The sequence below is a fragment of the Rhipicephalus microplus genome, chromosome 1 (assembly GCF_043290135.1).
Source record: "Rhipicephalus microplus isolate Deutch F79 chromosome 1, USDA_Rmic, whole genome shotgun sequence".
Lineage (NCBI taxonomy): Eukaryota > Metazoa > Arthropoda > Arachnida > Ixodida > Ixodidae > Rhipicephalus > Rhipicephalus microplus.
In genome coordinates this window covers 300,949,590-300,963,738 of record NC_134700.1, presented here as the reverse complement: position 1 = coordinate 300,963,738, position 14,149 = coordinate 300,949,590, and the positions used below count along the sequence as shown (strand labels likewise).

At 44.2% G+C, this 14,149-nt stretch overlaps 1 protein-coding gene across 1 annotated transcript in view; it reads left to right on the top strand.

Moving 5' to 3' along the window:
• The window catches only part of LOC142767409 (uncharacterized), a 154,834-nt gene that overhangs the window by 15,218 nt on the left and 125,467 nt on the right, over positions 1-14,149 (top strand). Inside the window, exon 2 of the mRNA XM_075869004.1 lies at positions 13,170-13,312. Within this exon, the coding sequence (XP_075725119.1) occupies positions 13,170-13,312 (143 nt within the window). The remainder of the gene's footprint in view (positions 1-13,169; positions 13,313-14,149) is intronic.

The following is a 14,149-nucleotide window of genomic DNA, read 5'->3' as shown; positions in this document are numbered from 1 at the left end:
ACTTAACTCTGTCCATCCATCCATCCATCCATCCATCCATCCATCCATCCATCCATCCATCCATCCATCCATCCATCCATCCATCCATCCATCCATCAAAACAAACAAACAAACATAATCTATCTATCTATCTATCGATCTATCTATCTATATAAAGATAGATAGATAGATAGATAGATAGATAGATAGATAGATAGATAGATAGATAGATAGATAGATAGATAGATAGATAGATAGATAGATAGATAGATAGATAGATAGATAGATAGATAGATAGATAGATAGATAGATAGATAGATAGATAGATAGATACGTCGACGACTGCTTCTGCGTGATAAAGAAGAAAGACGTCCAAGCTTTCCTTGACTGCCTAAATGGCGTCGAGACTTCCATCAAGTTTACTGTGGAAGAAGAAAAAGACGGTTGCCTCCCTTTCTTGGATGCAGTTGTAAAACGTACTCCCACAGGCCTCGCCTTCGCTGTGTACCGAAAGCCAACACACTCCGGTAGATACCTCGACTATGAGTCAGTCCACCCGGTAGCCCACAAACGCTCAGTAATTCGGTCTTTAGTTCAACGAGCGATTCGCACTTGTTCCGATGCAGGAAGCCTGCAGGAGGAGCTCCGGACCATTGAAGATGACCTGATCAGGAATGAATACCCCAAGATTTTTATTAGGAAAACAACTAAATTCGTCATGCATAAACTGCAGTCAACTAGTCAAGCCATGCATAACACATCGTCTACGCAAAAGCGTGCATCGATTCCTTATATTCGAAATGTAAGCGAAGCCCTAGCCCGTCTATTCAGAAAACGTGGTGTACAGATCGCGCATGTTCCAGCAAGCAAGCTTAAGGCTGAGTTGCTAAATGTGAAGGATCCTCTCCCTCGGCAACACTATCCTCGTGTGGTCTACAAGATACCATGCGCCGATTGCGAATCAGTGTACATTGGCATGAGTGGAAATTACTGCAGACGTCTGATGCAACACAAGAATGACGTCGCCAAGGGCCACACAGTGACAAATGCACTTGCAGAGCATGCCGAAAAGACGGGCCACGAGATAAGCTGGGACAACGCACGCATCATGGCCACGGAGAAGAATTTTACAACCAGACTGAACCTCGAATCACTAATCATTCAGACGACAAGTAACACAATCAATAGATCATCTGGCACACTAAACCACGTGTACTCCCGGACTTTGCGTCATGCGCTCAACGTTACATAAGAACCTGTTGCTCAGCTGTCATTCCATTGTGAACAAGGGATCCGTACGGGTCCCGAAACGTCTTTGTTTTGTTTGACATTGGTCAGTGAGCTGTTTTATTCAACAATGCCTTTACCTGACCAGACGGCATTCCGTCGAACTCTCGACTACGTGAGTATCCGCCACAAGTATGGACAATCGGTTATCGCCAGGATTCGTCAGTTCTTGAGTGCATCTACACGACTGGCAGCCTTCAAGACGCACCTGCGTTTCAACGTAACCTGTAAGTCCAAGCAACTCATCCCAAAATTTTTGCAGTTAAAGCACCCCGTGAAATCGGCATTCGGTCATCCAGTCATTTCGAAAGCTGAACGGCAGCTTCTTCAAGCACAGATAGAAGACTGCAAGCAGACTGTGAAGCGCCTTGAGACTGACATTTTCTTCACAACACGCCAGCTGGAATTCATCCTGCCTGAATTACTCCCTGAAATACATCTCGTTGCGAACAAAGCACCGCGACGACGAACAAAAAAGCAGGAAACGTCAGAAGAGCGCAAACTGAGTGCTTTGCTAAAAAAAGGCAGGAAAACCAGAGGACCCATGTTCTAGGTCAGGAACTTGTTGTCATACGAGCTAACTCCTGCGGAATGCTAAGTTTTGAGCCGTGGTCTCAACTTCAACCAAGCAAATCAGCCGGACACACGCAAGGTCGTGTGTGCTGTCGAAAACGCTATTGGTCTAGTTGGAGAAAGTGAACGAGACGAAATCCGTACGAGAGCAGTAGGTATACTATCGAGGATTCGCAAGTCTGGCTGCCAGCAAGTCCTCTCGGAAGACGAGGAAAAAGCGATTAAGGCATTGCACAAAAACAAGAAGATTGCCGTACTTCCTGCGGACAAAGGCAACGTAACGGTTGTGCTTGACCGGTCGACGTATGAGTCGAAGATGACGGAGATAGTGGGGGACTGTACAACGTACGCCAAGATTAACAAGAATCCTACCTCGAAAGTCCAAACTGGCCTGCAAAAGACGCTCTCTAGTATTTTTCAGACGCATCCTGCATCAGCAAAAAGGTTATACTTCCAGCTGCTGTGCACCAATGGTTCTGCTCCAGCGATATACGGTTTACCGAAGATTCACAAAAGCGGAACGCCTCTAAGACCCATAGTAGATTTCACTAGGTCACCCCTGTACAGCCTCTCAAAGTATCTTCACGGCATCCTGGCTCCCCTTGCAGGCAAGACTGAAACTAACCTCCGGAACACCAATGACTTCATAAGCAAAATGAAGAGTATCACTGTGGATGTCGACGAAATACTGGTTTCATTTGATGTCTGCTCCCTCTTCACAAGTGTTCCCGTCGACCTTGCTGTAGACACTTCCAGACAATTGCTTCAAAAGGACACGACATTGGCCGATCGGACACCGTTCGACGTCACCGAGCTGTGCACCTTGTTACGGTTTTGCCTATCCAACACTTACTTCCCGTACAAGGGTGAATTCTACAGGCAAGTTTTTGGTACCGCAATGGGAGCGTCGATTTCGGTCCCAACTGCGAATATCACAATGGAAGCAATTGAGCAGAAAGCATTGGGAACATTTCAGCCGAGACCCAAGGTTTTTCTGAGATACGTCGACGACTGCTTCTGCGTGATAAAAAAGAAAGACGTCCAAGCTTCCCTTGACTTCCTAAATGGCGTCGAGACTTCCATCAAGTTTACTGTGGAAGAAGAAAAAGACGGTTGCCTCCCTTTCTTGGATGCAGATATTAAAACGTACTCCCACAGGCCTCGCCTTCGCTGTGTACCGAAAGCCAACACACTCCGGTAGATACCTCGACCCAGTATCTATCAGTCCACCCGGTACCTCGACCCGGTATCAGTCCACCCGGTAGCCCACAAACGCTCAGTGATTCGGTCTTTAGTTCAACGAGCGATTCGCACTTGTTCCGATGAAGGAAGCCTGCAGGAGGAGCTCCGGACCATTGAAGATGACCTGATCAGGAATGGATACCCCAAGATGTTTATTAGGAAAACAACTAAATCCGTCATGCATAAACTGCAGTCAAGCCATGCATAACACATCGTCTACGCAAAAGCGTGCATCGATTCCTTAATTCGAAATGTAAGCGAAGCCCTAGCCCGTCTATTCAGAAAACGTGGTGTACAGATCGCGCATGTTCCAGCAAGCAAGCTTAAGGCTGAGTTGCTAAATGTGAAGCATCCTCTCCCTCGGCAACACTATCCTGGTGTGGTCTACAAGATACCATGCGCCGATTGCGAATCAGAGTACATTGGCACGAGTGGAAATTACTGCAGACGTCTGATGCAACACAAGAATGACGTCGCCAAGGGCCACACAGTGACAAATGCACTCGCAGAGCATGCCGAGAAGACGGGCCACGAGATAAGCTGGGACAACGCACGCATCACGGCCACGGAGAAGAATTTTACAACCAGACTGAACCTCGGATCACTAATCATTCAGACGACAAGTAACACAATCAATAGATCATCTGGGACACTAAACCACGTGTACTCCCGGACTTTGCGTCATGCGCTCAACGTTACATAAGAACCTGTTGCTCAGCTGTCATTCCATTGTGAACAAGGGATTCGTACGGGTCCCGAAACGTCTTTGTTTTGTTTGGCATTGGTCAGTGGCCTGTTTTATTCAACAATCAACTCTATCTATCTATCTATCTATCTATCTATCTATCTATCTATCTATCTATCTATCTATCTATCTATCTATCTATCTATCTATCTATCAAGCAGCCTACGACATTTAGCTCTCCTGGACGTCTCGATAATCGCATCGATACCATAATCGGTATGTGATAACATGTCAGTATGTCGAGCATAACTAACTAGTCACAACATGAAAATCATAAAATATATGTCATGAATGTTTTGATATACATTGGTCGTGCTGCTCTTGCGGTGATTTTGTTCACATCGCATATTGCAAAACTGGTATGATATCTGACTGCGTAGCGAACATAAGTAACAGACCCTGACGTGGAAATCATGACATGTATGTCATGATTTTAATGTTATGAATGGTCATGACTGCACGTAACGCTCATGGCGCACTCTCGCTTGTTTCGCTCGCTTCACACATACAGAATTTGGTATTATGAGACATGAATGGGTGATGAAGGGACATGACTGGTGCGAACATGATAATCATGAGATTCGTGTCATTAAAGAATATATATGTCCACATTCCACGCTCTGATACGCTCGCGGCAGTTTCGCTAGCTTCACATATACAAAATTTGGTATCACGTGACGTGAATGGACGACGAAGGTAAATGACACATCCAAATATGACATTCTTGACAAGCGTTTCATGTGAAACATGAATACATGCTACGCTCATAGCATGCTCGCGGCCATTCCGCTAGCTCCACATATGCAGAGTTTGGTATTACGTCACGTGAACAGAGGACGAAGATAAATGACACGTCAAAACATGGTAATCATGGCACGGAAGTCATGTATGACATAATTTACGTCATCTCGTCAAGTTGTGCTCATTTTAAAGTGACATACTACCTTCTTCATATGTGCTTCACATATCATCGATTCTCACGGTGCGTGGGATCTGCCATTTTCTTCTGAATGAAGTGATTATAGTGAGAAAAAATAAGCGTGCTCCGCTCAATTCCAGGCACAGTGATGTTACTAAGGACAATAATTATGTGCCCACGATAAGACGAAATCACATCTCGAAATCACATGCCCCACCAACAAATCGACACGTACTGTGACGATCCAGAAAACTGAGGGAGGCAGTCCTTCTCCGCGCTCCAGGCACAGCTCGCGCAGCAGCCAATCGGAGAGTAGCGGTACAGCGCCATCTAGAATATCCTCACTAAACTGCAGTTAATTTGTACTTCTATACGACAGCGCCATCTATTACACTGTTTGGGAGATACTGTTGGTCACGCGTGACGCGGGACAAGGTTAGACTAAGAAGAGCGTCGACACCACGAGCATTCTGGTAGGGAATGTTTACGTTACATGGCACTGTCGGCACTATGTAATAGCTCAGAGAGATGAAGCATGTCATCGTGCAGCACCCACGAAAAAGGCTTGAAAAGGCCACATCGAAGGATCATTCAAGCGCTGTGGTGTTTCCTCGTCAACCTCGATGTAGAAAGAATAGGTCTGAATTTTAGTATGAAGACACCATGGCAAAAGATGGGAGACAGATTCATTGAAGTTATACTATGTTTTTTGACATCAGCAGCAGTGGTGTCCGGGTTCAGCTGCGAAATGAAAATGACCTTTCGCAGTTGCGGCCGATGTGGCCATTGAGCAACAGAAATAGCCGAAGTCGTCGTTGCCCCACGAGGCATCTTTCTTCTTTCTTTCATCTTCACGTCAAAGAACTGCAGAAGAGGCTGTTGCAGGAATAACGCTGCGTCGGTCGAACGTTTCTTCAGCTGGGAGCGAATTCAACAGAGAAAGAGTATTGGAGAGAGTTTGTCCAGAGCACGCAGGTGGCTCAGAAATCGCAGATTGGTCACCGTTCTTCTGCTCTAGGAGGGCCACAGCTGCCTTCATGGCACGGTGGCAGTGAATAATAATAATAATAATAATAATAATAATAATAATAATAATAATAATAATAATAATAATAATAATAATAATAATAATAATAATAATAATAATAATAATAATAATAATAATAATAATAATAATAATAATAATAATCAACCCCACTTTCCACACAAAGATCTCTGAGACGAGACGCAGCACAAACAACTGAAATATTTACTTTTTTCTGGTTCATACAGTGTCGTTTCACGTTTTGGCACATGTGCGACCATTGCGTGGTTTTTCGAGGGTACATCAGATGGCATGTAGCGTATGCGTCTACACATTGTCATCCATCTCCTTCCGGCTGTTCCATTCACTCGTCTCAGAAACTTATGACGAGGATCCGCCTCCGTCGGTTCCTCTGTTTGGTCAAGAAAAGTTGTCTGTGATTGTTTGTGAGGCTTTACGCAGCCAAACGAGATTATGATGATAAAACACGCAGCATTCTGGAACGTCAAATCAATTTTGAACGCCTGCGGGCCTTAATTCGCACCTTATAGTCACGGATGTCTTTTTACAGCGAAAGCTGTGATGAGATCACAACTCGGGTCACGCGCAGTTGTCCGCCGCCGCCGCCCGGTGTTAGTAACCACATCGCACGTAATTAGAAAAAAGACCTAGCACCAAAGACACAGTGGGGCTGAAACCCGGGTGGGCTGGGTGACAGCCCAGTATTCTACCACTGAGCTACGCTGGCGCTTGTGACTTGTTGGCAAGCTTGCCTTAAGCAGACTTGATATCGGGAAAGCATTCGCGTTAATAAGACTTAAAAAGCGTTTTAAAACAGCGAAAGAACATCCAGTGATCGCACAATGCGAATAGTGTAACAAGTGGGCCATCCAAGTTCCGACCCATTACAAAAGCTTGTTCTTGTACCCCTATTAACTGTGGCGCATACCCACTTCAGCCATAATCCCTCATCGTCATCAGCCACTACATGAACAATTGGCACGAAATTCTTTGCAAGTGTCTACTTGCCAAAAAATTTTAATGTTGTCAGTTTTTATTTCTAAACATGTTTTTCTATGAACTCGAAGGATAGCACAGAACTGATTTGCACCAGAGTTGTAAACTTCCGGGGCAAGCGGCTTGCGAGCTTAAGCAGCTGCGTACTTCGTTCGCATTCTTCATGGACGTGGCTTCCAATATGAAGGAATGCAAAAGGGCTTGGTGTCGCCGAAATTAATATTTTCAGGCAGTGTTAACACCTTGACAGCTCACACAACCACTTTCTGTGCGCGCCATGCGAAGGAATTATTCAGCAGCAAAGGTCCTCTCTGTTTTTTTTTACTTTCTTTCTCTATATACGCAGTTTTTATAGCCATTAGATAGAAAACACACGTACGTGTTTCAAAAAGGTCTCAGGCTGCAGACCGCAGCTTTTAGCCCTTTTAGCCTTTTAAAACACTTCAAATGTATTTGGCAAAATGAAGAAAAATAGAAAATAGCTAGAAAAGGGAAGGCGCTCTCGTTATTCCGTGAGCAACCTCTGTTAATTAAGAGATCGTTGTCCAACGAGACCAAGAGCCAAAGGTATTTTGTGCTATCTGGTTGCAGAGCAGGTGCATAATTGTTTATCTTTCTCTCTGATTGTTGCGAGTACTTTATATCTCCAGAATTATGCCTCTCAATAGCCGATTCCTCCGCATTTTTACCGAGTTTCAGCTTGTACTATCCACGAGCACATACATACCTACTATAAGCGGCAAGCCGCGTCTGGTAAGAGTAGTTTTTCTTTAGGTAGGCAATCCTCACTATATAACTAATTTATTCAATAATCCCCCTCTGCCTCTTCATCGAGAACCACCATTCCACGGTTTCACATCGACAAACTCCCTTGTGCCATGCGCGCGGCACAGAAGCAAGGTTAAGGTCGCTGCGTCCCTACCACCGACGAAGGGCGAAACATACTCCCACTCGCGACGGGTAGAAAGGCCGCAAGAAAAGAAGCGCGCGCAGGTGCAGTCTAGCGCGGCCGTGGTTCTCCCCAAGATGCCCATCGCCAGCGGTAAGTGGTAGATATTGCCACCATTGATTAACGAGCCGGTGTGGCTCATAATTGTTTTGGGCGGAGAAGACGAAGAGAACATTTTCGTTGCTCTGGTTCAGGTGAACTCAGTTTCAGTTTCAGTTTATTTAGCAATCTTTTCCAGCAATCATGTTAAAGTACGTGATTCAATGTTTTCATACAATGGCAATGATCAACACAAAATAAATTTGTATCAGTTAAAAAAGTGAGAAAGATGCAGGGACAGGAATTAAAAGCTGCTAAAAAGCAGCTTGGCGGGATTTCTGACCCTGAGCAGATTGGCCGCAGACTCGTGGTGATGTAAAAAAGAAATAAAATACCATAAGTAAACCAGAAAAAGTACAAGAACGCATAAGACAAGCAAGTAAAATATCAACAAATTTAGCAGCAAACTTCAACTGCAGACATAATGTAAAATCGCAAACAAACACTGAAAGAATGCGGCATAACATGGGAGAACAAAGTGTGAAGGAATACAAAAGAACATAATTTATATATATGAGAAACACTACCTTTAAACAGTATGCATAACCAAAACACAAATACATGAAACAGTTCATGTTTGTACATGTGCATATAAAAGGCAAAAATACACTTCTATTCAAACGAATTATCAAATTGAATATGATACTATAACATAATACATAGTGAAAATGAACTCGAGATTAATTGATCAAATTCCCAGACTCTCTGGGGTTGCTAATTAACTATTCTTTCCACTGCTTGTTTGTCAGCGTGTCAGGCGTAATGCCTTTGTTGTTGAGGCGATTCAAAAAGTTTGGCATGATATACTAAAGACTTTTAAAACCGTAATTCGTTCGCGAAGACGGTATTTGATATGTGTCTCTTTTCCTTATGTTGTGAGGTGTTGCGGGTGACTCTTTGAGCTGACACAGCGCTAGAAAATTTGTTTTACTTTTCAAACCATGTTTTTATTTAGCAAAGAGATTGAAATTGTACAGTTGTTCTACTTGGAGCACGTTATATGTTGTAAATAATGTTGATGTATGAGCGTCGTATGGAACACCTGCAATATGTCGTAGTGCTTTCTTCTGTAGCCTGATCAATTTTAATTTGTTCTTTTGCGTGGTGTTTCCCCAGACGAGGGTACAGTAATTGATGTGCGAGTGAAATAAAGCATTATAAATGAGGAGTTTAACTTTTGGAGAAACTATATCTCGGAATTTAGAAAGCACTCCACATGCCTTGGCAAGCTTTTTGGGAACATCATACACATGCGAATCTCAGTTTAAGTCTTCACTGAAAGTGACCGCCAATATTTTAACGTCTTGTTCAATCCCAATTTCTTTGTCACTGAGGTGTAAGTTTAAGCTAGAATATATTTTTTATTAGTTGGTTTGAATAGAACAGCCTTTGTTTTAGCAGCATTGATAACAAGAGAATTCACTTCACTCCTTTTTTGTAGCTTTTCTAGCGCGTCATGAGCTAGTATACTAAGATTAGATACGTCGTCAGATTGGAGGAACAAGCTTGTGTCATCGGCGTAAACTGAAAATTTGACGTTCTCGCTAACTCTTACTATGTCGTTTACGTAGATGTTAAATAACACGGGGCCTAACACACTTCCCTGCGAAACACCGGTGTTTATGTCTAATAGCGAAGAACTTTTATCTTTAATGCTTACACATTGCTTTCTATTACCTAGATATGGTTTGATAAGATTTAGGGCTACACCCCGGAAACCATAATGTTCTAGTTTAGTAAACAGAGTTTGGTGGTGTATTCTGTCAAACGCCTTAGAAAAATCGATATAAATACCCAGTGTTAGCTTCTTTTCCTCAAATCCCTTTAAGATGATTTCTTTTTGTGCTAGTAAAGCGTGTTCACTTGATAAACCTTGACGAAAACCGAATTGTTCTGACGCAATCAAAGAATGCTTATCACAGAAAGATATAATTCGCTTATAGATAACCTTTTCTAGCCCTTTAGAAATAACAGGCAATATTGCGATTGGACGGTAATTTGAGAAGTCATTCTTATTTCCCGATTTGTACAACACGCTAACTTTAGCGTGCTGCATTTTTTCGGGGAAAACCCCTGTGGCTAGACACAAGTTGAACAGAGAGGTAAGTGGAGGCACTAGAAGGTCAGGTACGTGTTTAATTGGGCCAATTTGAATGTCATCAATATCGCGCGCTTTACTATTCTTGAGGCCTATAAAAGTGGAATGTATTTCCTGTTCCGTTACTGGTTCTAAGAACGCAGCTTTCATATTTGATGTGCCCATAAATTGCAAAATAGAGCGTTTGTCTACACATGAAGTGCTATTTGAGACCAGAGTCGTGAAATATTTGTTGTAATTATTTGCCAGTTTTTCACCGCTAAGTATTTCATTATGCACTATGAGCTCCAGTTTCTTAGTTTGGCGAGTGCCAGAGTGAATCAGACGATTTATTTCCTGCCATAAAACATCACTACGAGAACTTGCCCTCTCAAATAGGTTTAGAAAATAAGCATTCTTTTTGTTACGTAAAGTTTTGTTTAACATGTTTCTAAACTTCTTGAATTCCTGCGCTGGAAGGCGCGGTACCAGCGCCTCCCAGCGCAGATACTGGGACGGTGGAGGGGCAGCGTCCCAGTATTCTGCGCAAAATTGCTTCACAGGGTTAAAACGGGGGTACCATTCGCCATAAATAAATAAGTATATAAGTAAAATAGCGTGCAATAACAACAAAAAAACCAAAAGGCTTCCGGACAAGATTTGAACTCATCACGTTTCGATTTCGAACTGAGTACGCTACCCTCTACGCCACGGAAGAACATGCGTATGTCGTTATAAAATGACTATGAATCCGAAGAACGCGCCATTCAACTTCATGTTTACAAGTCGCACAGTCAAGACTGACACAATATTCCTTTCCAAATAACAATTGCGTTTTGATTCGGTAGTGACAAACGGCTTCCGGGCACAGAATTACGCGCGGATATTAGCTAGAGCGCAAAGTTTTTTTGAAGCATCCACATCTTAACTCTGAAAAATATCTAATTGACTGGAGGAGCAGCCACAGATTGTCAGCTGCTGCTGCCGATAGTTTTTTTCCTTTGATAGTCGATTGTCGCAGTTGCTACTGGTCAACATGTGCAGATGATTTAATTGTCTTATTCAGTAGATATCCGCGCATACGAGTGAATACGTAGTATTTTTTTTTCGCGCAAGCGACGATGTAGCAGTACACATCCGGCGTACCAGATTACATATTTGCAGTTATATCAATACTGCAAATAAGAAACCGCCAAAGAAATGACTAATGAAATCCGCTGAAAAAGTATGCCAGAATGTTAGTTCACCAACGCGTACCAAATTACCAATTCAAATTTGCCTGTTCTTACATACGAGTCAGGGAAGTACCGGCTCCTGCGCTCAGAAGGAAGCTTTCGGTGACAGTATACGTTGCTGAAAGCACGACAAATCGATCGTTACCGCTCCTTGTGTGGGCACCGTACACGCGAATAAATGATCGATTTAGGTTCAGGGATGTCTAAACTGTACTTTAGAGTCATTCTTATTCTTTAGAATTGCGCCTACTTAACGTGCAAAGCGTCGGTAGCATGTACACTGACGCGGCCGGCACGATAGGCCTCGCTGGGACGGGGCACTGGGTAAGGCTGCTCTCGAAGCAGCTGAGTTGCGATGCTTGAAGTTTCTGCATTTGAGCTTTGCAATATTTTTACCTGTTACCTAACCTGTACCTGAAGTGAGTGGAAGGTCAATCAATGCTAGAAATGCATTTGCGGAGTGGCGATGCCGAGGGACAGCAGTTTTTCTGACCTCCGCCTGTGCTAGTGTACAGATGTATGCAGTTATATTAATACCAACAATGAAAAAAAAACACCCATAGAAATACGGATGCAATCCACTGAAAATGTATGCCAGAGTATCAGTTCACGAAGGCGTACCAAATTACCAACTGAAAATTGCGTGTTGTTACATATCAGTCAAAGAAGTACCGGCTAAGTGATAACCACCATAACCAACTGTTCCGTGCTGCCTTAGCCAATATTGTATATGCAGAAATATCTGATGTTTAATCTGTGTTTGTGTGACCACATTGTTGCGATAATACTAATTTGTTTTGTCTTTCCTTTTCCTTTTTATGTACACAGCGTTTTTTGTAACCATGCTACTTCATGTTATGCCTTTGTTCTGTACCACTCCCCTCTGTAATGCCTCTGGCCCTGAGGGTATAATAAATAAATAAAAATAAATAAATAAGTGCGGCCGGCAGCTTTCGGTGACAGCCTGCGTAGCTGAAAGCGCGACATTCGATCATCAGCGCTTCTTGTGCGAACGTCTACATAAGACAAAATAGTTGATTTAGGTTCATGGATGTCTAAACTATACTTTACAGTTATCTTCACGCTTTAAAGTTGTGTGTACATGAAGCAAGAAGCGCTGGTAACATAGATACTAACGCGGCCGGCACGACAGGTTTAATTCTCGCTGGGCCGGGCACTGTGTACGACCACTCTCGACGCGGTGAGTTGGGAGGGTTGAAGATTCTGCATTTGAGCTTCGGAAAATTTCTCTTACCTGAAGTAAATAGAAGAATAAGCATGGTCAGAGATATATTTATGCGGTGTGGCGGAATCGAACGACAGCTTTTTTTCTCGTCTCCACTGGGAAACCTTGCAAAGCGATCGAGAGAGCTCAATTACGTTTCGTCACCTTTGCGGCAAGAACAATTTCCCGTGTCTGTTGGGAGTGGCGTGCAGGTCCAGGTTTACGAACACTGCAACTTAGTATTGTTACTGCAATACACAGATGATGCGAATATGGCTGGTATACGCGGGGGCATATGCAAAAAAGGTGCATTTTAATGCAGCGATACGTATACGTGTGCCACAAAAATTACGTATGCTCGGTATCTGTTGGGGTAGCATCTCTCCGTGCCGTCGAATCAAGTGTTTTATATTCAACGACACCTAAACATACCACGGCACGCGCTACAAACGTGCACGCTGCGCTGGTAGAAAGAGTGCGTGCTCCAGTATCCACCAGCGCTTTCCAGTGAAAATTTTAGTGCTTCCAGCGCTTCGCAGTGCGAACCAGCATCACAGCGGTTGAGCCAGCACCCCTACCAGTGCTACACAGTCTTTTCCCAGTGCGCCCAGCAAAGTGCCAGCGATTACAAGCGTGTACCGGTGCCTCCAACGTGTACCAGTGCCAAAAAACGTACTGGCATCACGCTGTTATTGCAATAGGGCACACAGAAAGATGGCAACTCCGATGACAAGCCAGGCGGTCTAAAGCAGCGATGCCCATGGTTCTCCTTTTGCACATATTTTTCATGCGCCACAGACACCAAAGCCGTTCCAAGGAGACATCTTTGAGGATGTTGATGACTGGCTCGACCACTTGGATCGGTTTGTCAGTATCAACGAATGGGACGATGTTCGCAAGCTGTACCGAGTCTACGTCTACTTGGAAGATTCTGCGAAGACGTGAGAAGATTGTGGTTATAAAAGGAAAAAGAAGAGAAAAGTGAGCCCCATAACTGTGTGCGTTAGGTGTGACACCTCAACAGTAGCTCACAAGGGATGGGGGTAAGGAGGGATTAAAATGATAGGAATATAGGCAGAGAGAGAGAGAGAGAGATGCGAAGGAACAGCAAGCGATGACAGAAGAGAGATAAGAAAGAGGAAACATACTCACACGAGTCCGAGGATGGAGCACCAATGGCGTGATCTCTTGTCGGCGACAGGAGGTGGCGTAGGGCTAATCCAGTCGGCCAGAGCTGCGCTGTCGTCATCGTAGGGGACCGGCGGCAGGAGGTGGCGTAGGACCAACCCAGTCGGCCAGAGCTGCGCTGTCGTCGGTGATCGCGAGGGCACAACCGTCGGCACGGAATGCAGCAAGCGAGTGCTACGTGAGCCATGAGGGCTCCTTGGCAACCTGGCAAGAGTTTAGCCGACAGCTCCGTGACGCATATCGCAACACCAAGAGGATGGAGAGGGCTGAACCAGCCATATCCTGCAGAAACCAACGGCCCAACGGACTAGTATTCATGTTTGTTGAGGACATGCTTCGGTTCTTCAGGCGCGCGGACCCTCCCATGCTAGAGAAAAAGAAGGTGCGGCATTTGATTCGCGGAGTAGAAGAACAGCTTTTCGTTGGGCTCGTGCGCAATCCACTGTCGACAGTCGCCGAGTTCATCAGTGAGGCAACCATGATGAAACGTACTCTGCAACAGCGGTCGTCTCTATACGAACGCCAGATCCCTGCCACCGCATGCTCTATTGGCTGTGACAGCGAGATACAGGCCCTCACAGACTTCATTC